The sequence below is a fragment of the Amblyomma mixtum genome, chromosome 8, assembly GCF_055824585.1.
Source record: "Amblyomma mixtum isolate Tamu chromosome 8, ASM5582458v1, whole genome shotgun sequence".
Classification (NCBI taxonomy): domain Eukaryota; kingdom Metazoa; phylum Arthropoda; class Arachnida; order Ixodida; family Ixodidae; genus Amblyomma; species Amblyomma mixtum.
The window spans coordinates 34970971-34991140 of record NC_143019.1 but is presented as its reverse complement, the minus strand read 5'-3'; the positions used below and the strand labels follow the sequence as shown (position 1 = coordinate 34991140).

Sequence of the window (20170 nt, the reverse complement as noted above, 5' to 3'; positions counted from 1 at the left end):
AAGAAATTCAACCGCCGCGGCCGGGATCGAACCCGCGTCTTTGGGGCTAGCAGCCGAGCACCATAGCCACTGAGCCACCGCGGCGGCTCTTTTGTTTGCGCTTAGCATTGAGACTCACCTGCGGTTATGGCTTTCGTGGGTTTCATCCAACTTTATTTGGTCGCCACGAGATCACGGGTGACCCCTAACCCCGCCCGATGAACCCAAAAGTGCCGCTTGCGCGCACTGTCGGGGCACATGCCGCTCGTCGGAGGACACCGCGTAAGTGCGGAAATTCGCGATACCAAATTTGTTTTAAACCTCAATCCTGCCGTCCTGCAATCCAGGCAAGACAACTACTATGCATACCAAGCCGGTTGTGTTGCCTCCTACTTCTTTCCCTTATTGTTTAACCTAGACAAAAAAATTCGCTGTCGCTTAGCTTGATTAAGTCCGGTAATTGCGAAAGCAATATCCGTACCTATGCCATGGTACAGCTGGCAGTGTAGCTGCTGGTGGTGCTTGTGGTTAGACTTGTGGTGATGCATGGGTTATAGAATCCAATCCAATTTATTCCAATCCAAACCAATCCAATCCAAAGCAATCCAATTCAATACAATCCACTCCAATCCAATCCAATGTAATGCTATTCAATGCAATCCAATCCAATCCAATGCAATGCAATGCTATCCAATGTAAACCACTACAATCCAATCCAATCCACTCCAATCCAATACAATGTAATGTAATCCAAACTAATCCAATCCAATTCAATGCCATCCAATGCAATCCACTCCAACACAATCCACTCCAATCCAATGCAATCCAAACCAATTCAATACAATCCAATGCAATCCAATCCAATACAATCCACTTCAAGCCAATCCAATGTAATGTAATCCAAACCAATGCAATCCAATCTAATGGAATCTAATCTAACCTAATCTAATCTAATCAATCCAGTTCAGTCCAATCCAATCCAATCTAATGCAATCAAGGTCAAATGAAGGTCAATGGTGGTCACCGCCGCGGCACGATGGTGGCCACCGGCCGCGGCACGGCAAATGCATGAAAGTGCAAGTAGTATTGCTTTCGCAATAAAGAAATTAAGCACCATATCCGCCTTCCTGAACTGCAAACAAAATGCCAGACTATTGCTTCTCTTTAATATGTACGCTTTATTAATTTTATGCGCTGAATTAAACGTTTAAATCACGGAAGCTCAATATCACTCCACAGCTGCATAAAATCGCAGTTGTCGGTCTTGCGGTGAATCCATTCTTTAGTTTTTGTTATCATTTCCAGAGTGAAGTGAGCCTTCCAGTCACCGACAACACCCTTGCGGAGGAAACCTTCACCGTCATGCATTTTCTCCTTTCGGGTCCGTGAATCAGGGCACACTTCGGCAGACTTCAAAACCTCCTCCGGCGGCAGACTCTGCAGCTCCGCCACCAACGTACTGTTCATGTCACAGAAGAGTGCCTTCATAGTTTGAAAACTTGTGGCGTCTGAAACTTTCTGCAACAGCTCTCGGTCATTTCGAAGCTCATTTGCGTACTCCTCTCCGAGAAAGTCGGCAATCTTCAGAATCCAAAAGAGCCGATCCCTTGTCATTTGCTCGTAAGTGAAGAAGAGCACATTGGACTTGTCACGGTACTGATACCAGGAATGCAGATGGTCGAAGTAGTCGCCGTATGACATCTTCCCATTGATGAATAGATCGAGGAACCTCCCGAACGATACGTCCTTTACGCTCTTTGGAGTGAATCCCTTTGAGTGGTAGTAATACGAAACGCATACATCGTAAGGGTTCCTCGCGACGTAGATGTACTTTGCATCCTCTGAGTAAGGTACCTTGTGTGCAGGCAGATGAGTCTTGAAGAGGCCAGGCCGGGAACTTTTCTCTGCGGCTTCGGCACCTATGAGCTCAAGGTATGGAGAAGCCAGCAGGAAATCCGGGAAAGATCTTGGTGGGTTGCCTTTGGAGAGAATACTGAGTATGAGGTACTGCGTCCACGTTGTTCCGCATTTAGGATATGTAGCGATGAATATATCGTCGCGGCGTGGTTTGTAAGTGAACACTGAACTCACAATGTCTTCGCGGAAGATTTTTTGCATCCGCAGGCCATCGATGTATATATAATTATCCGTGTTCATCGCTGCCCCAAAGCGGCGTTCCCTGCAAGATATATGAAAACGGTAAAAATACAAGGCTGTACTTTTATAGCATTCATTGGCTTTCGAAACCCTCTTCGCTCTTTCTTAAAAGCGAAGCAATGTAAATGCAGGTTTTCTGAGGCTATAACAAACCTCGATTTTATATCCGGAATTGCAGTAAAAAACGAACAATAACAAGAAGAAAAAGAAACAAAGCTTGCACACTTATCCAAGCTGCGGCCGCGTCTCCATGGTGCAATGTGTGTATAAGTGTATCCTTCAATCTCTAGAGGAGCTTTCCCTTTACTTTCTGCAGACTGATCTTCCAAAAAGTTCATGCAGTCTTCCAGGCCACATTCTGCTTACTACTTCGACCAACTCGGCATTTTCCTCTAAGTACTCCTGGATAATGTAACCTGCAACCTACGCCTTCATGTAGAGCGCTATCAGTGATGGTGTACGAGTGATGATATGCTGCTGCTACTGCGTTGTCTAGGTTACCTTTTATTTGTGTATTCGAGAAGTAATAGGAACCCTTTTAGAAGCTCGTGCATTTCATCTAAGCTTCCCTCTTTCCCAGAGTTTGTTTGAAAGGTTAATTATTTGCCATACCACCAACGAGCTAAGCAAGAACAGCATGGACAGAACAAAATTGTTTAAGGATCCGAACTAATGCAGGGTAAAACATTCTCTATAAAGGAGAGCAAAAATGAACTCTACTACTTTCAAAAAGAACATTTCCAGCAGTAGGCACTGAATGTTGATGGAAAGATAAAACACTTTTTTTCAAGGCTACAAAGGCAGCCCTCATATAAACCATGTTGAACATAGCAGAGGAAGTTCTCTGTTGAAATGGCGTGAGGCATAGGTAGGCAATTTACTTTAAAATCAAGACTATTTCATAAATCAGCTAACTTAAATTCCAGTATTTGTCGACCGTAATCATTGTTACTACATACACGATACTGCCGACCTTGTATGATCCAAGCAGATTGGGCAAAACCAGGAACATACATTATTCGTAACAATGCTAACAGATAATTTCAACAAAAATGAAACTAAATAGAACAGTGGTAATTTTCATAACAAAAACTGCTGATAAGCAGAGTATCAAAGAAATTAATATAAAAACAGTATTACATTTGTTCGCAAGGGTATTTTCAAATTTCCATTTCCAAACACTTCTTACTTCTTGGCTTTTTTGGGGCTGTATAAACGTTGGTGTTGGAGTTGTGGAGTTTAATGATTGTGAGTAGAGAGGATTTTGCATGGAATGAGCGAAGTAGTGGTCCCGGTGATACTTATGGTAAGCTTGCACTGTAGAGTGAATATGTAAATTATAATGCATTTCTTAGAGCGATAACAATAAGCACACGACATCCTTAAAATTGCTTGAGAAACAAGATACTGCGTTATTTTAAAACAAATTGGTTCTTTTCCAACTATTATAGTTATTTTCACATTCGAATAAAGCTTCAATATTTCCGACAAGGGCCGTATTACTATCCTATTGTGATTTGCGTACTTCAAAGCTAAAGTGAAGTTAATCATGAACGCTTTGCAGAAATGGTGTCATCCTGGTATGTCAGCCAGAGGGATCAATTACTCACAGCGCACTGAGGGGTTAAAGGTTCCCAACTATCAATGATATATTTTTCTTTATGTTTAGGACGCTGAAAATGACTCTGAGAACGGGCTGAATTTGGGGTATAATGATGCATTCTCGTTACCTAGTAACAGAGACTTCGCTAACTGAGAAGCGAAATTTGATAGTCTAAAAAGTCTCGAAAATGAATAACAGGTATCCCAGATCTTGCCTTCACTTGCAAAGTACGATGGCGATAAGGATTTCTTTTTTGCGCATTTCTTAGTTTAAAGCTTACCATCATCCGCTTCTATTCATTGATTACGAAAGCCCCAGTCATCTCGACTTCTTAACTCGACGTCACAATATTGAATTGACCAGCGAAAACAAACCTTCGATTATTGAACTTCGACTTTCTCAGCAATGTTTACATCTTTTATAGAAGGCACCAAAGGCGAAAATACTCAGCTGAGGATTATTGTTCGGTGAATTTCACCTCACCACAATCTCCTTGTGTCTTTGGGCAGCAGGTGTGCTATTGAACACCAAACAGTCGATACCTGCTTGTAACTTTTAGCAGCCAATTGTTCCTGAACCTCCGCTCGAATTACGGACTAAACACGGGTTCCCCCGTATGCAGTGCTTTATACTTCTGGAATCTCACTTTACTGGTCTCCTTTACTCCCCCTAGGTTGCTTCTCTAAACATTTTCGTGGATTTTCCTGGCATGACCAACGACACCGACGACAACGTCGGCTTATCTGCAGAACATAGCCCTTAACGCTCCCACGCTAAAACAAATGCTTGCGCCGGGACGCCGACAACAAGCGCTGATTCAAAGCACACGTGTCGTGCACGCTACGTCGTCGCTAGGCGCTTAAAAGTGACGTAACGTAAGCAGTGCGTATACTTTCATTCACAGCGCGACGACGAACACGGACAAGAGGGCTGTGAATGAAAGAATGAAATACCAACGCGCCCAGCAAAGGATTTTAAGGAGTGGATATAAATTTCGTTATTGACAACCTTTTTTGTGTTGCTTCGTGTGTATGCATGAGATGAAAACACTGACAAGCACGGAGGCGTTACATCAGGGAGGTAATCGGACGTAGCACGAATTGGACCACTAAGTTTTATAAAGGCGGTCTAGTAAACGCTATCTGAACGAAATGCAAATAAAATTAACTAATCCGCATCCACAGTGCACAGATGGGCCTTACAATTCTTCTCATCGTTTAGGCAATTACATACAAGAATGTTTTAGTTCCAGGCAAGACGTATGCTGGCCTTCGACTCCCAGACTGTAAAACCTACTTTGCAGCCTGCACTTCAGATAGAATGTTATTCTTTCACTAAAACCTTTATAAATAGAGGTACGAAATGTGTTTTAATCCACACTTGTCGAGTAAGAAAGAGCGATAGCTTACGTCTCTTTTTTACCGCGTCTTTCTTCCGGACGATAGGCACTCCAAGCAGGGATTGGAAGTGTCTAAACACGAGAGACACAAACATCACAGCATAAGCTCTCCACCTCAGTCGCTCCTAAGCACTGCGTATGGTGTCTTGGCTGTATATGTGTCACGAGTGACACGGGCCACCTGCCACATACGCTTTCTCTCCAAAAACATTCCAGCATATTAAAAGCAATGTACGCTTGCCGTTCATTTTTTTTTTTTCAAACTGTGCATGTCAAGAGGATCACTTTCACAGCACGTGGACATATATATAAAAGTGCGCATTGCAGTTCAAGGACACAACTTATATTTATAACGGATGCTTGTTCTGGGCTATTTAGTGCGAACTGAGACGCAAAAGTGGCGCGGAAAATAATGAAAGATACTCCACTTATATGCCTTTACTCAGGTATTTTATCGAATGTTTTATGCATAATTGCAAGCGTATAGAAGTGAGCAGACTTATTTAGGTGCTCTAGAGGGTCGCTGTGTACCAGAGTGGAATGTTAAAAAAGGAATCTCCTTCCACTGCAGCAATACCAGGAAGGCGTCTAGGTTTAGCCTAGTGCGAAGCGGCAAAGTGGGCGATTGCAAGAGTCAGTTTAATCCGAAACAGGTCCAAGAGACAAAGCGGTGAATAGAAGAAAAGGCGAATGGAAGCCACGTCATGAAGTGTTGAAAACACTTAGATATTCCTAAATGAAATCAACGGAAATTATTTTTTCTTCCACGTGCAAAAGCTATACGCCAGATCTTAATATTGATTGTCGGACAGAATATGGAAACTAACAGAATTAAAAAAATATCAGTCACTCAGATAGTACACTAAGTTCACAAAAATAAATATCGCTTAAAAATGAAGTTAGGGATCACGTCTGTTTAATATTAACAATTTTTATGCGCTAGCGAAATACTCATTAACTCTCTTTCTTGCAGTAAGGGTGTACGGTTTTTTTCTTAAAAGTGCCCGGCCACGTACAGCCTTTGTCAAAAGTTTATAGCCCAGGGGGTTTGCTTCTAACCACTATTGTGGCGCTCCTGTAGCACTAATGGAAGTCCTACGCATCAGAGGGAGCAGGACCAAAAATCTTCTTACCTTCAGGAGATTTTGGACGCTGAGGACGCATTACGAGCAAAGCAATATGGCCCAGAAGCAGACCCCCTGGGCTCTAAACTTTTGACAAAGGCTGTACATCGAGACAAAGCAAAGTCAAATAAATAAATTTAGTTTTTCAACTATATGCACCGTGATGCATTTTATATAAACTTTAAGCACTTTCTAAGCTGTACTTATTCTTCCCAACATGCAGGTATTTTTTAATTATTGTGTCAAAGAAATAAACAGTCCTAAACTTTGAATGCCTAGGTTGGTGCAAGCGTCCGCTACCCAGCTGAGGTGTTCCTGCCCTGCTGCAAGGCTATGTCCTGTTTCAAGCGTCTCTATCAGGTGACCCTCCCCTCCGAGGAAACGTCACATGCCTTTAGCATCGTCGCTAGTGCCACGTGCATTAATTCGCCGTTGGTTTTCCAGTGGATATCTATCCGGAATATTTATGAGGAATAAAAAAAAAGCGTACTTAACGCATGTTTCCAACAAGTTTTAAAGCTGTAGCTTTTGGGCTGCACACCGAAAACCATTCCCCGCTTGTATATTTAATCAAAGCTTCAACAAGCATGTCTATGTGTTTAAACTTTTCTTTCTTAGCTTGGCAGCTTTAACTTCCCGATTCAGACACTCAAACAATGTGCTAACACTTGGCACAGCGAAAGACCAGAATTAGTTCTAGTACTACCGATAGCAGCTTAATACTCGTCTTGGCGGTAGACAACAAGGAATTTTACGATGACAAGGAGGCCTACTTTACCTCTGCCTTCGGAAACAAACAGGGTTTTAAAAGTCTGTCTGCCTTGGAGCACTGGTTATGAAGAAAGCCTATTGCCACCCAAACTAAGGAAAGCATAAGAGGATGTTGTTGTTTTGGTTTCGGTTGCTGATCAATGGAAAGCGACTAGCTCGTTCAACCTTTGCCTGAAGTATAATTGAATAAAAAATGCGACATGTCACCAGTAGGATCTGATTCCGCCGCATCCGTATATGTGTACGTTGCTCTATGAGCCAAACTATCCGCGCGGCTGCGAAATCGTGTATTTTAAATTCTATTTGTGCGTCTACCTCTTCTGGCGTTTAGATATCGAGAAAGGCGGATTTTAGCACAGGAACGGCGTGATCGATGTTCATGTCTATGGTTGAAAAGCTCCCACTGTTTTCTTGTTCTCTTTTTTTGTGTTTAGAAGCCCGTGAGATCACAAAATCCTTAATGTTTGGGAAGCGGCCTGTAAACTTCCTCACTGAGTTAACTGTCTAAGCGAGAGATGGCCCCGCACTTTCGTGGAGTGCTCCGGTGGCATCTTGAAGGACCCTCCTCGAAGGAGAGCACTTGAAGGACCCTCCTCTATTGTATTCGGTGTCTCGTGACGATTACCGTCCTGCTTGTCAAGTTCAGAAAAGGGGGCGGAAGCTGCTGCTGCAGACAGAGCCAGCGGGAGGAATTCGACAATGGCTATGTCCAAGCAAGAGCAACGTACAGGGCGCGTACGCCAGTGTGAGGCAGGTCGTCTTCGCAAGGCTGTCAGGAACGCACCCTTCCGTCGCTCGGGTGACCATGGACGCCGCAGAGAGCACAGAATAGTTGCATGCATTGAGCACGAACGTTGCCCGAAGAGCTGCACTGACCGTACATGGCTGCATGCCCCGCTAGTTCAATGTGATACGGTGGCCTACGATGAAGACGCAGTTGGGCACAGGATTTTACGGCGTCCTTCTTTACACGAACGAACCGTGTGCCATTGAGTACACCACTACCCAACCCGTCTGGCCCATGGTAACATATAGGATGTTCCCGTGCGGACTCTGGCCGTGGACCAGTTCCTCGTTTCACACATAGGAGGCCAAGAAGAGGAAGGTGACGGTTGTGCCCTACTGAAAGTTCGCCTATGACGAATTTCATAATTCCATATGTCTCCACAAGAGCTGTTATGCAGTTAGTTGGAGCATATGGTGCCGGTATGGTCTATATGGAAGCACGTATAAAATCTCACGGACTCTATATGACGTCATGTACACTGTATAGAAATCGTAAGGAATTATCGTGGAATGCTTATGAAGTCCCCACACCAGTAATGGAATTGCATATAATTTTCTATATATTACGGGCTCTGTATTCCCTCAACTCCATACAAGCGGCTCGTATGAAAAATTTAAGTAGGGTGTGTTGGGATCCCACAGGAACAACGTGGATAAATTCACAGCCGGTCCCAGGAGGCCGGTGTCAACAATCGCAGGCGTGGAAGCCGTGTTCTTGACTGTCCACGAGCATTTGTAGCTCGCATGTCCGTGCAGCGCCGCCCGAGAGCAGGTAATGTCTCTGAAAGAAATTTCTTACGCGATAGCGTATACAGCTGGTTCGATCGAAAAGTCGCGCCCTAATCTAGAATTGACAAGGCCTCAGAAAGGAGAAAGAAATGTTCCCAGAAGTTTGAAATGAAGAAGAGATTCGCCGACAGTGGGGTTCGAGCCTATGCCCTTTGCGTTCCAGGCGGGCACGCAACGCATATGCCGTTTTCTTGGGATGGCGTTGCGCACACGAACAAACATACACAGGAAAAAGCAGAAGACAGGAAGAGCGAACTTTCGAAGCGCCACCCTAGGCCTAGGTTGCATTTGCAGGCGGCGTCCTGAGAACGGTTGTTTGAACCAAGTTAATGCGCCAAAACCGACGTTCATTTTGAACGAGGTTTTCGTAAGTAAGCATTGTAACTGCTTTTATGGGCATGCTATGCTGTTTACTAATGTGTGTTTTGATTTCAGAAGCACCTACGCCGTGTGAAGCGGATGTTAACAGTTCAGTATAGTATAGTTTGTGTATGACCTGGTTGGTTAACACTAAAGTAAACTGAAAGGCGTTGCATAGTGTTGCTAAAAAAGAAGAGGCGGAACTCACGGTGAACACTATTAGGCGCGCGGCTATGGTTGACAGTCTCTCTGGATCCTCTCCGCTTTTTGAAAAACAATTTTTCAGCTTTTTGGGGCTCTAACGCATAACCCCCGATGATGGCTAGCGGTTGGTTCCCACTAATCAGAATAGTCTAGGAGACGGCGCTCACACCAGCGGCAGGAATTTTACCTCGCATGCAACCATCTACCCTTCTTCCGGGGCAGCAGCGGGCAGTCCATGCCTCTCGCTTGTTAAAAAGTTGTAGGGGACATCTGAGCTTCGCCTTAAGGCTTTGACGCGATAGCATTAATGAGCTATTGCCCATATACACAGAATCGGTCATTTTCGTTTGAGCATTCATAGTTCCCTGGCCGTCCTCATACCACTCCTGGTGCTGCGGTTCGTCTTTGCGCCACTGTCCTTTTCTGGCAGGGGCTGCCATCATGGGACTTGTACAACCCGTATTGCTTTCACGACAAGTCATCAATTTAACTGGTGCATACCATAGTGCGCAGTTTGATCACAATCCGGTGGGCAGGTTGTGACGACGCCAGAAGAAATCTTGGCCTGGGTGGCCCATCTGCCTCCTAGGTTGCCTTTGTGGGTATTTTTCGTGGATCTGAATGCCCGTATGGCCAATTTAGAAGCAAAGATTGCAGGTCTTGAGGAAATGAGGGCCGCTGTCGAGGACTGTAGGGCGAGTAGTGAAAGACAGCGTTCCGAGTGGCAGACTGATGAAGAAAGTGGACGATCTTGAAAATCGATCTCGACGGTGCAATCTGCTCTTTTATGGAATTAAGGACGAGGATGAACGCGAGTCACAACCAATTTCTGAAAAACTTGTCCTAGATTTGTGTAGATCTACTCTGGGTATCGACCCCAGAATCGAAAGAGCCCATCGCCTCGGACGGTTCCGTTCAGAAGGAACTCGCCCAATAATTGTTAATTTTAGTTCATTCAAAGAGAAAGAGGCTGTTCTGTCAAATGCGAAGAAATTGAAAGGAAGTTCTACTAGCATTTCAGAGGACTTCTCTGAACCAGTACGAAACAAGAGGAAAATGCTATGGGACTACGCCAAACCTCGCAAGGGACCCAATGGCAAAGCACATCTGAAATACGATGTCCTTTACTTGAATAATGTCAAGTACATTTACGACGAATCTCAGGGGCAGGTAGTTCGAGCCTCTTGACAAGTTAAGCCGGATCACTGTGTTTTGTCGATTCTAGTACTAAACTGCAGAAGTATTAAGAATAAAGTGGACAAGCTACATGGTCTAATTGACATGGCGAGACCTTCCGTTGTGATCGGATGTGAATCATGGCTGGATGGGGATGTTAGCGATAGCGAAGTTTTTCCGAGTAACTATATCAGCTATCGAAAAGATCGAGACAGGCACGGAGGAGGCGTATTTATACTGGTGGACGTCTTAGTTAGTTCTCGTAAGATGGAAATTGATGTTGGGACATGTGAGGCAGTATGAGCTCAAATTAGACTTTTAAATGGTAAATTACTATCAGTTTGCTCGTTTTACAGGCCACCTGGAAATCAGCTTGAACCCATCAGCGACCTAACTGATATGATTGAAACTGTTAAAACTGACTGTTTAGTTGTTGGAGGTGACTTTAACATTCCTGAATTTGACTGGAGCTCAGGATGTCTTCCGTCTAGAGCCAATTCCGCAGTAGGCAAAGAATTGTTAAATCTGTGCAATTCATTCAGCTTATCCCAATTAGTGCTGCAGCCAACCCGTGGCAACAATGTTTTGGATTTATTATTCACTAACCAATCATCGGCAGCTTGTTCTACCCTTGTAGTGCCCGGTATCAGTGATCACAGTTGTGTTTTAGCGGAAATGAACTTTCAGTATGTTAAACTTGAAGACTGTGGCAATCGGCGCATTTACAGTTACCGAAAGGCAAATTTCCCCGAGATAGCCTGGGCACTTGAATCCTATGTCGATGTGTACGAAACATTGTCTGATTCACTCAGCGTTGATGAGCTGTGGCGCACACTGACAGCCAAACTTTTTGATTTGCGTGAGCAGCATGTGCCGTCATGGGTGATGACGAAACGTCGCAGCAAAAGCAAGCCATGGTTCACAAAAGCGCTGCGCAGAGTCGTTGAAAAGAGGCAACAACTATATGCGCGCTTCAAAAAAAATCCGTCGGAAGATAACATGGATCAGTTAAAAAAGATTACAAAGGATATGAATGCTTCGGTCAAAGAGGCTAAATTTACCTACTTTCAGTCTTTCGACATGCGTATCCAGGATCGCCCTAAAGAATTTTGGCAGTACATAAAAAAAAACAGAAAGGATGAATTGTCTATCCCGACACTCGATCACAACGGAAGTATCGTTCATGATAATCTGGAGAAAGCCAAGTGCTTTAACACGTTTTTCAGCTCAGTTTTTTCTGCTGAGGACAGCAATAGCCCTGCCGATTTTCGCCTTGCCTTGAACTGTACGGAACCCATGGAGAACATTGAATTTGATCAGCGAGGAATTGTGTCGCTCTTAGAACGCTTAAAAGATAACAGTGCCACCGGTCCGGACGGCTTACCCACGATCCTGCTCTCTTCTTGCGCTTTTGCGTTGTCAAGGTACCTTCAAATTCTTTTCACAAAGTCATTACAGGAAGGCTCCTTGCCTGATGAATGGAGGCTTGCTAATGTTGTACCGATACATAAATCGGGACCTAGGAATGTTGTTTCAAATTATCGACCAGTGTCCTTGACCAGTGTATTATGCAAAGTTTTAGAGCATGTGTTTTATACTAGTATTATGAATCATCTTAGTATACATTCATCAACATGGCTTTCGCAGTGGTTACTCGTGTGTCACCCAGCTTACCGAATTTGTACATGACCTGTCAAGTGCTTTAGATAAGGGATATTCTGTTGACTGTATTTTTCTAGATTTTAAGAAGGCCTTTGACGTTGTATCACATTCCTTATTAATACAAAAATTATACTGGTACAACATAAATGAGAACGTTATTAGGTGGATAAAGGAATATTTGAGCGTTAGGCGTCAATGTGTTGTTGTCAACGGGAAACAATCGCATGAGGTGGCTGTAACATCAGGGGTGCCTCAGGGATCCGTCTTGGGCCCTTTACTGTTCATAATTTACATGAATGACATCTTTTCAGGTATTTCTTCATACATGCGTCTTTTTGCGGACGATTGTGTATTGTATAGAATTATTAACGATCAAAGTGACTGCGATGCATTACAACAGGATTTGTGTAAAGTGGCCCAGTGGTGTGAGAACTGGAGAATGCATATTAACTTACAAAAATCTGTACATATGTGTTTCACTAAAAAGAAGGTTCCCCATATTTTCACTTATAACATAAATAATAGCAGACTGCTTTCAGTGTTGGAATTTAAATATCTTGGTGTATATTTAACAAGTTCAATGTCTTGGCATCGTCACGTGGATTTCGTTACTGCCAAAGCCTGTCGTGTTTTAGGTTTCCTGCGACGTAACGCTAAACTTTTCCCTTTAAAGACTAAAGAACTGCTGTATAATACAAACGTTAGAAGCATACTTGAGTATGCTTGAACAGTCTGGGATCCGAAAACCTTGCTTGACGTTCAAAAGCTAGAAAGAGTTCAGAATTTGGCCGTTCGTTTTGTTTTCAATAACTATGGGCGATATTTTAGTGTAACGAGCGCGAAAAAATCTTTGGGTTGGGACTCACTTCAAAAACGTAGGAAAGTACTGCGTTTAAAATTATTTCATAATATATTTCATTCTAGAACTGGAATAGACAGAACCAAATATATAGCCAACCCTGATTACGTGTCTTTACGTAGAGATCATTCACTTAAAGTTAAAGAATACAGGTGCCGGACTGACCTTTTTAAAATGTCTTTTTTCCCCAAAACGGTTTCGGAATGGAACAAGCTGCCTGAGGAAGTAGTGTCCATATTATCAAATGATTCATTTTCTTCCATGCTGTGACATTTTTTTGTGTATAATAATTCCGTGTTCTTTTTATCTCATTGTTATCTTTTTTTTTGTAACCACCTGCACGCGGTGGCATTTGTGTACTTTTTCTTCTACCCCCCCACTGTAATGCCAGCCAATGGCGCTGTGGGTATGATGATAAATAAATAAATAAATTTTTTGCGCTTGGTCAAAGACGCCGTCCACGACGCCGGGTTTTCCGCGACACAAAATCCTCATTGCTATCGCGTTAAAAGGGTGTACAAGTCGGTTCTGCAGACCGGTTGCAGAACTCTTGCCACAAAAGGCAGGCGCGGAACTGTTCCTGCGAAGTCCCGGCGCAAATGTGCGTAACTCAAGGTTCAAAATCAAGCTCGTGTTTTCGCAGCGTTTGCCATCGCTATCAGGCCTTTCGGCATTAGCCAAGTTCGATTGATAGCCGCGCTCAGCCTCTTATGGATGAGTCAGCAAAATTCCGGTGAATTTATGCCATTATATTTTTGCTCCCTAACGCCTACCAAAATGAGTTGCAACAGGGCAGTAAACTGAGCTAGTTGGTATACGTTCATTATCAAAAATCAAGGCACTAAACAACGGAAGGGCTGTGTTCCCTCTGTGTCGTTTGTTAGCGCCTTGATTTTTCATAATAAAGCCAGAATGAGTTCACGCCTCAGACTGAATTGAAATCTTGCAGGTTACTATCCGTAATAGTTTTTATTTCGGTAAGTTTAAACAGTATTAAATTACAATTTATATGTTAAGACTCATTGGAGGCTGCATCTTGTCACTTAGTTGTTTAAATGCGCTGTGTTACCACGCGGAGCCGGTACTATAATACAGACCTACGTCTCAGCGCTGAGCTCGAAAACTTTCATCCGGAGTAAAGTGCACTAGGATCTCATGCAGCCATTGCTGTCGCATCCTCGCATGCGCAGGGCTGCAATGTGCGCTCGTTTAGACGAACTTTGTTTTCCCCCTGTTTTTCTTTCAGCTTCCTTCTATTCGCCTACAGCTGCGATAGGGTTACCCAGTCAACACTGCTGTGCAATTTCCTTTGATTTCTACATGTGGCCGCTTGGTATACGTTTAGTTTTGTTTATTAAGGTTTAACGTCCCAAAGCGACTAAGGCTTTGAAGGATGCCGTAGTGGAGGGCTCCGGAAATTTCGACCTCCTCGGGTTTCTTAACGTGCACTGACGTCGCATAGTTTACACAGGCCTCTTGAATTTCCCCTTCATCGAAATTCAGTTGCGACGACCGGCATCGAACCCGCGTCTTTCGGGTCAACAGCCGAGTTCCATCAACAATAAAGCACCGTGGCGTCGCGCGTGCTGTACGACTACGATGTTTCTCTGGGCACTTGAATATTTATAGCGGAGGCCGGAAATGAAACTGCGGCATTAAAATGCAGAACATATAGCGTGATATAAATTGCTCCAGATTTCTGCTATAACCATATGCCTGAGTAAGAATTGGGTCCAAAAAGATGTGAACACTTTGTATACCGTCTCGTTCATGGGTCCCATATATCCTTTTAGTTAAACAGGGGCCCACCCTTTTTCTGTTTGGCGGTCTGCCCATTCACGCGGTATACCTTTAGCTCCACAAATAGCCCGCTGTGGTGGCTTAGTGGTTATGGCGCTCGGCTGCTGACCCGAAAGACGCGGGTACGATCCCGGCCGCGGCGGTCGAATTTCGCTGTAGGCGGAACGAAAGCTACCAGTAAATTCGCTGCGGAAGATCTATCGTTAATTAAATAGAAATTCACCGGCACGTAATCGTAACAGTCGGCTGTTAAAAGGGATGCTTTATTCTCGTTAGACTCGAAGGAAATCTATCATCGAAAGCATCTGGTGAAACCATTTTCATTCCACTTGGAGCCGAAGGCACACTGTACACCCCAGATGCATGAATGCGTACTGTACGCTCAAGACGAACATTTTTTCGTGTGTGTGTTTAGCGTCCTTGGAAATACGGACGCCATGGCCAGAATTTGATGGCACCTCCAAGACATTTTATAGCCTCGTAAAATGGTGGGTCGCCCAAGTGCGGAGGAATGGTCCAGCTATTGTCTCATTCAATTTTGATACCTGAACTGCTCCCCGAAGGCGGGACAGAGTGGCGCAACGAAAGGAAGGATAGTGCAAGTCAGATGCGGTGTTCATAGTCTTAAAGCTGCCCTTGGGCTGCACCTAACTGGCGGTTCCTGAGAAAGTTAGATCAAATCAAGTTTTTTGACGTGAACTAACATCCGTCACGAGTGAAATGCGGCCACCGTGGCTTCGATTCGATACCGCTTTCATGGACACATCAGCAAGAGATCATAGGCCCTGGCGCAATTCGCCAAAGCAGGCATACTGGTGAATGCCTAAAAAATTCAGGGGGCACTTTGACTGTCTAAAGTGCGTAGAGGCGAAAGCGTTTTCCGCACCACTTTGACTGCTTCTGTGGCACTGGTGGCGTCACATGTAATTGAGTATTAGTTACTAAGTGACGACAAATCACTAATTAATGGTTAATTACTGATTTGTGCCTGAATACTAATTAAATGCTAATTAATGACGCTTAAGCTTCGCCTTTAGGAGTGGAACGCGACAGCGTGTTGTAGCGCTGCCAGGGAGTCCACGGAACGCCACCACCCGTTCGGCGCGATACCTTGCCCTTTGAACGCTTTTTGAGAAAAGGAAATGGCGCAGTGATTCTCCGTCATCTCGGTGGACACCTGAACCGCACCATAGAGGAAGGGAGGAAGTGGGAGTGGAAGAAGAAAGACAAAGATGGCCCGTAATGAAGAAAATGAAAATTGTATTTGAGGAAAGGAAATTACGCAGTAACTGTCTTACACATCTCGGTGCACACCCGTCAAAATTCAGGGGGGCACTTTTTTTACCTAAAGTGCGGTCACTGATGTGTGGTTAAGATGTTAAGCTTCGCCTCTAAGAGTGGAACGCGACAGCGTCTTGCAACGCTTCCACGAGTCCATAGAACGCCATCGCCCATTCGGTTCTATGCCTCGATCGTCGGTAAATTGGTTTTTGAGGAAAGGAAATGTATCTGTCTCTCATATCTCGATGGACACCTAAACCTCGCCGGAAGAGAAGGGAGGAGGATGGGAGTGAGCGAAGACACCGTATTCACTAGACGCACCTTTGTTATTCCCAAACCATCGAGCTGGCATGGCGGAGTGGATAGCACGCTCGTATCACACTCCGAAGACCGGGGTTCGATTCCCGAGCTCGACCAATTTCTTACTCGGCTTTATTTATTTATATGGCCTGATTAGAAAAGTTAATTAGGCTAATTGAGTAATTAAGCAATTAACTAAGCTCAGTTCCACTTGGAGCATCACTATACGATCCCTTCATTTGGTTGCCTGGGTACTAGCCAAAGTACAATTGGCCCCATTTGAAATTGGCGCACTGTGACGTCACGACCGTTTCGACGAACTGAAAAGCGTGACATTCTCTGTCGACAACTGCTGCTTACAACGATGAGACATTAAAGGCTTTCGCCTTAATAAGTTTTTATAGTTTCCAAATCAAAAGGAGGAATTCTGCGAAGGAATTACTTCATTATATGACCGATAAATTGTTGGGGAGCCGCTTCCCCTCATGCCTTTATCAGTTGGCCTTAGGCCTTAGTACCTTCCGTAGTACTGATGTGAACAAATACACGATACGCCACAGTGCGAACCAAGCACTGCGATCATGAAGTTCTCCTTGCGAAACCCGGCTTACAGTTATCTCGTCCTCGGCGCACTTTCTTTCGTACGACGTTTTACTTGTATTCTTGGAGGTCGACGTTGTGTCACGAAGATTGTCCTGGCATGCGCTCCAGGACCATGAAAGATTCTTTTCTTTTGTGTGTCTTATCGAGGCGGCTATTTCCTGATATGTTCTTTCAGCGCCTCGTCGTAAATGAGCTCCGTTGCTGTAGTCTGAGCTACGTGACCAGTGAACGTGCATAGAAGCCTGAGTGCCGCCATATTTAGACAGGCCTAGTGGCTCTAACGGCAACACCTTGCGTCTGAAGCGCCGTATCCGCTCGAAGAGTACGCGTCTTACGATTTCGCGAAGGCAGTTGGTCTATAACCTGAGTAAGTACCAAATTTTCTGGCATTGATTGATAATTTGTTCTTGAAAACGCACAGCTGCGATGAAATTATTTACGGTTTACGCGACTTAACGTTCCAAAGTGACTCAGGCTATGAGGGACGCCGTAGTGAAGGGCTCCGGAAATTTCGACCACCTGGGGTCCCTTAACGTGCACTGACATCGCACAGTACAGAGGCCTCTAGAATTTCCCATCCATCCAAATTCGACCGCCGCGGCCGGGATCGAACCCGCGTCTTTCGGGTCAGCGGACGAGTGCCATAACCAGGCTAAGGCAAGTCATAGGAAGTTAGGGCACCAAAGTTGGTCTTCGCCGAGTGTTGCAGATGGGGGGGATCAGGGTGGGGGGGAGTGTCCCTGGGCGGTTTGCTTTGCATATATGTTAATAGCTACGATTAAATGAACGCCGTCACTACATTTGCGGCTTTCGCAGTTTTCTTCCGAGCATTTCGTCCTCACAGATATTGCCTAAGATATTGGCGAGACAGACGAATGCTGCTGTCACGTCAGTGTGGCTTGGAACCGTGTCAACGGGAAACAATGAACATTGAATGATTAAGGAGCAGACTTAGTAGGCCGTAGGCTTTTATCAAAGGCAGTACTTATTAGAAACAAGTGAAACACACTTGGGTATGTTTCTTTAAATAGCTCTTTCCGGGTGGTGTTCTGCTGTTTGTAGTGACGTTATCTGTTATTGCCGCAGTTTTGTGTTGGCGTACACTGCCGTAATGAGTCCTCGCAAGTCATCCGTGAGAAATTAATGTGATCAAGGTGTGTGAGCTGCTAAACAAGAATGAAGGTTAATTATTTCACTTCGTTGTAATGACGACATAGGTGCTCCTGTGTTGGTTGCCCCGGGAAACCACGGAAACGTGCCCCGCTTATCTGATTCGCTTGCGCAGCCTACAATGTAGTGCCCTTTGAAGGCTTTGCGGGAACCACCATTACGACGCTGACAAATCAGGTAACAGCTACTGAGAATGTCATGAGGGGCAATTCTGTGTGAACTTTATTTTTCGGCAAGTGGGAAGAGGGCACTCAATATTACGGTAGACATCATAAGCGCGAACCTCCTAATGACGGCACTGCAGTCCACACAAAAAGCGCTCAGTCCGTTATCTTTATTTCTGACCGACATTTACGGGCAGAGATAGGAACTTTGCGAGTGGAAACAATCTTCACGTGCTCTATTTTATGTCAACATTTGTTAACCCAAGAACAAAGTGCCAGCACTGAGACAGAAACAAGTCCATATGTGTAAAGAGACCATAATATGCATCAGCAAAGTCCTCATCCAATGGAACAATATTGAGGCGAAGATATTCTCTAGTCGGTTGTTCACAATGACAACAATTACGTTGCACACGCTTCGCTGTAGGAAATTGTTTCTGCTTTGTTTTAGAATTTGTCTCCTTTTCAAATGTTGTAAAAGAAACTCGGAGTCAGCCGCTTCTAGACCGCTGATAATTATAAACGACCGTAATGCTGGTGAATGAAATAATGATTGCGTCGTGAAGAAACTAAAATGTAATCAGGACTGGAAGAATTACCCGTTAATAACAAACACATACAGTTATTTCCTTAAAAACCGCCTTTTTTTAAGAAAAATTTGTTCAAGCGTTTTTCAGAGGTTGGGCATGGACTCAGGAAAGACTAACGCTTGCTAGTGTGCGCACGATGAGATGAACGAAGCGATGATGTTGAATCCGTCCTTATTTTAATGGCCATTGTTACTGTGATTATCAGTGTTATTTGCGTTCATCTACATAGCTGTCAACTACGACCCGTAGGGGAAAAGCGCTCTACTACTGCGCGAACGTAGGTGTTCTACTACTGAGTTTGGGATGGTCGGTTTGAAAGCAAGGCCAAGGGGGCCCAAGTTTTTTGCAGGAGCCGAATCTTTGAGCCTCATTCATGCTACGCCTAGATTACCCTGCTCCGTAACCTATGATTTAAACTCATTCATTGAGAGAGAGAGAGAGCTCTTTAATGAAGAACAGAGATTTTAGCCGGCGTGAATATTCGTTGACATGCTACTCTGCGTAGGGGAGGCAACGGGGGAGTAAAGATGGAATAAGGGTGCTAGAAAATAGTGTGGGCATTGAAGAGGGTTGTAATGCAACAGTTCACTGCATGACGGCTTCTTTGGACGAGACCGAAGTCAAGTTCTGCACATGGTAAAGTGTTCGAGCAATTTAGAGTTTGTCAGAAAAAACCTATAGCGTCTAAATAGGCAAATACGAATACCACTGCACGTCGCGGCTGTCTGTAGCAGCCTAAAGGACCTAATATAGGGACCACTGTGGGTGGCACTGGGGTGACGGACTGCTTGCATTGTTCATAGTGCGCACGATGTTTGGCGTACGCTAGACATTCGAGGAGAATATGAAGTACAGTCTCATGTGAGCCACAGTTGCCACAGTACGGACTGTGTGCTTGGTTCAAACGCTATCGTAGACTTCGTAACTGCAATATTTAGATGGACGCCATAATAAATGATTTCGGGATGACATGTAAGACAGAGTGGTAGTCATTGCGCTTACCATAGCTGAGGTCGAATAAAAGTCACGTTCCAATAGGTAACATGAATGCGTAGTCACCGTATTAGTTTCCGGCAAGACTTAAGAACTATTTGGTAAAGCAGAGTTTGTTTTTATCCGTCCAATTTTTCTCCAGAAAAAGATAATCTATAAGAGCTATTGTGTTTTCTCCTTTGAGAACGTATTTAAAAACTGCATAGGTTTTAGTTCTCACCAGCAGTAATTTCTCTTCACTTCACTCAAGCATTTGATTGGTTAAGCGACAGCATTCTTGAAGTAACCCGTGATGGCGTAAATAGCATTCTCCTAGAAATTACTGAAAATTATTCTAAGCACTGTGTCAAGTTCTTCTATTTGGAAATTTCAGTCCAGTGGTAAGGATTTTGCTGTCAAA

General features: G+C 44.3%; 2 protein-coding genes across 3 annotated transcripts in view; one reads left to right on the top strand and one right to left on the bottom strand.

The window, feature by feature from the left end:
• LOC149332046 (sulfotransferase 1C2-like) overlaps nt 1-20170 on the top strand; it is a 38476-nt gene that overhangs the window by 14367 nt on the left and 3939 nt on the right. Inside the window, exon 3 of the mRNA XM_089557008.1 lies at nt 6542-6622. Within this exon, the coding sequence (XP_089413134.1) occupies nt 6542-6622 (81 nt within the window). The remainder of the gene's footprint in view (nt 1-6541; nt 6623-20170) is intronic.
• The window catches only part of LOC149332045 (sulfotransferase ssu-1-like), a 28978-nt gene continuing 9578 nt past the window's right edge, over nt 771-20170 (bottom strand). The window contains exons 1-2 of one of the 2 annotated variants that reach the window (XM_089557010.1): nt 5149-5411; nt 771-2158 (exon numbers count right to left, since the gene is read on the bottom strand). In XM_089557010.1, the coding sequence (XP_089413136.1) occupies nt 1192-2136 (945 nt within the window). In that variant the 5' untranslated portion in view covers nt 2137-2158; nt 5149-5411 and the 3' untranslated portion in view covers nt 771-1191. Of the gene's footprint in view, nt 2159-5148; nt 5412-20170 lie in introns of those variants that run through there. The other variant, XM_089557011.1, reaches the window with a different exon arrangement.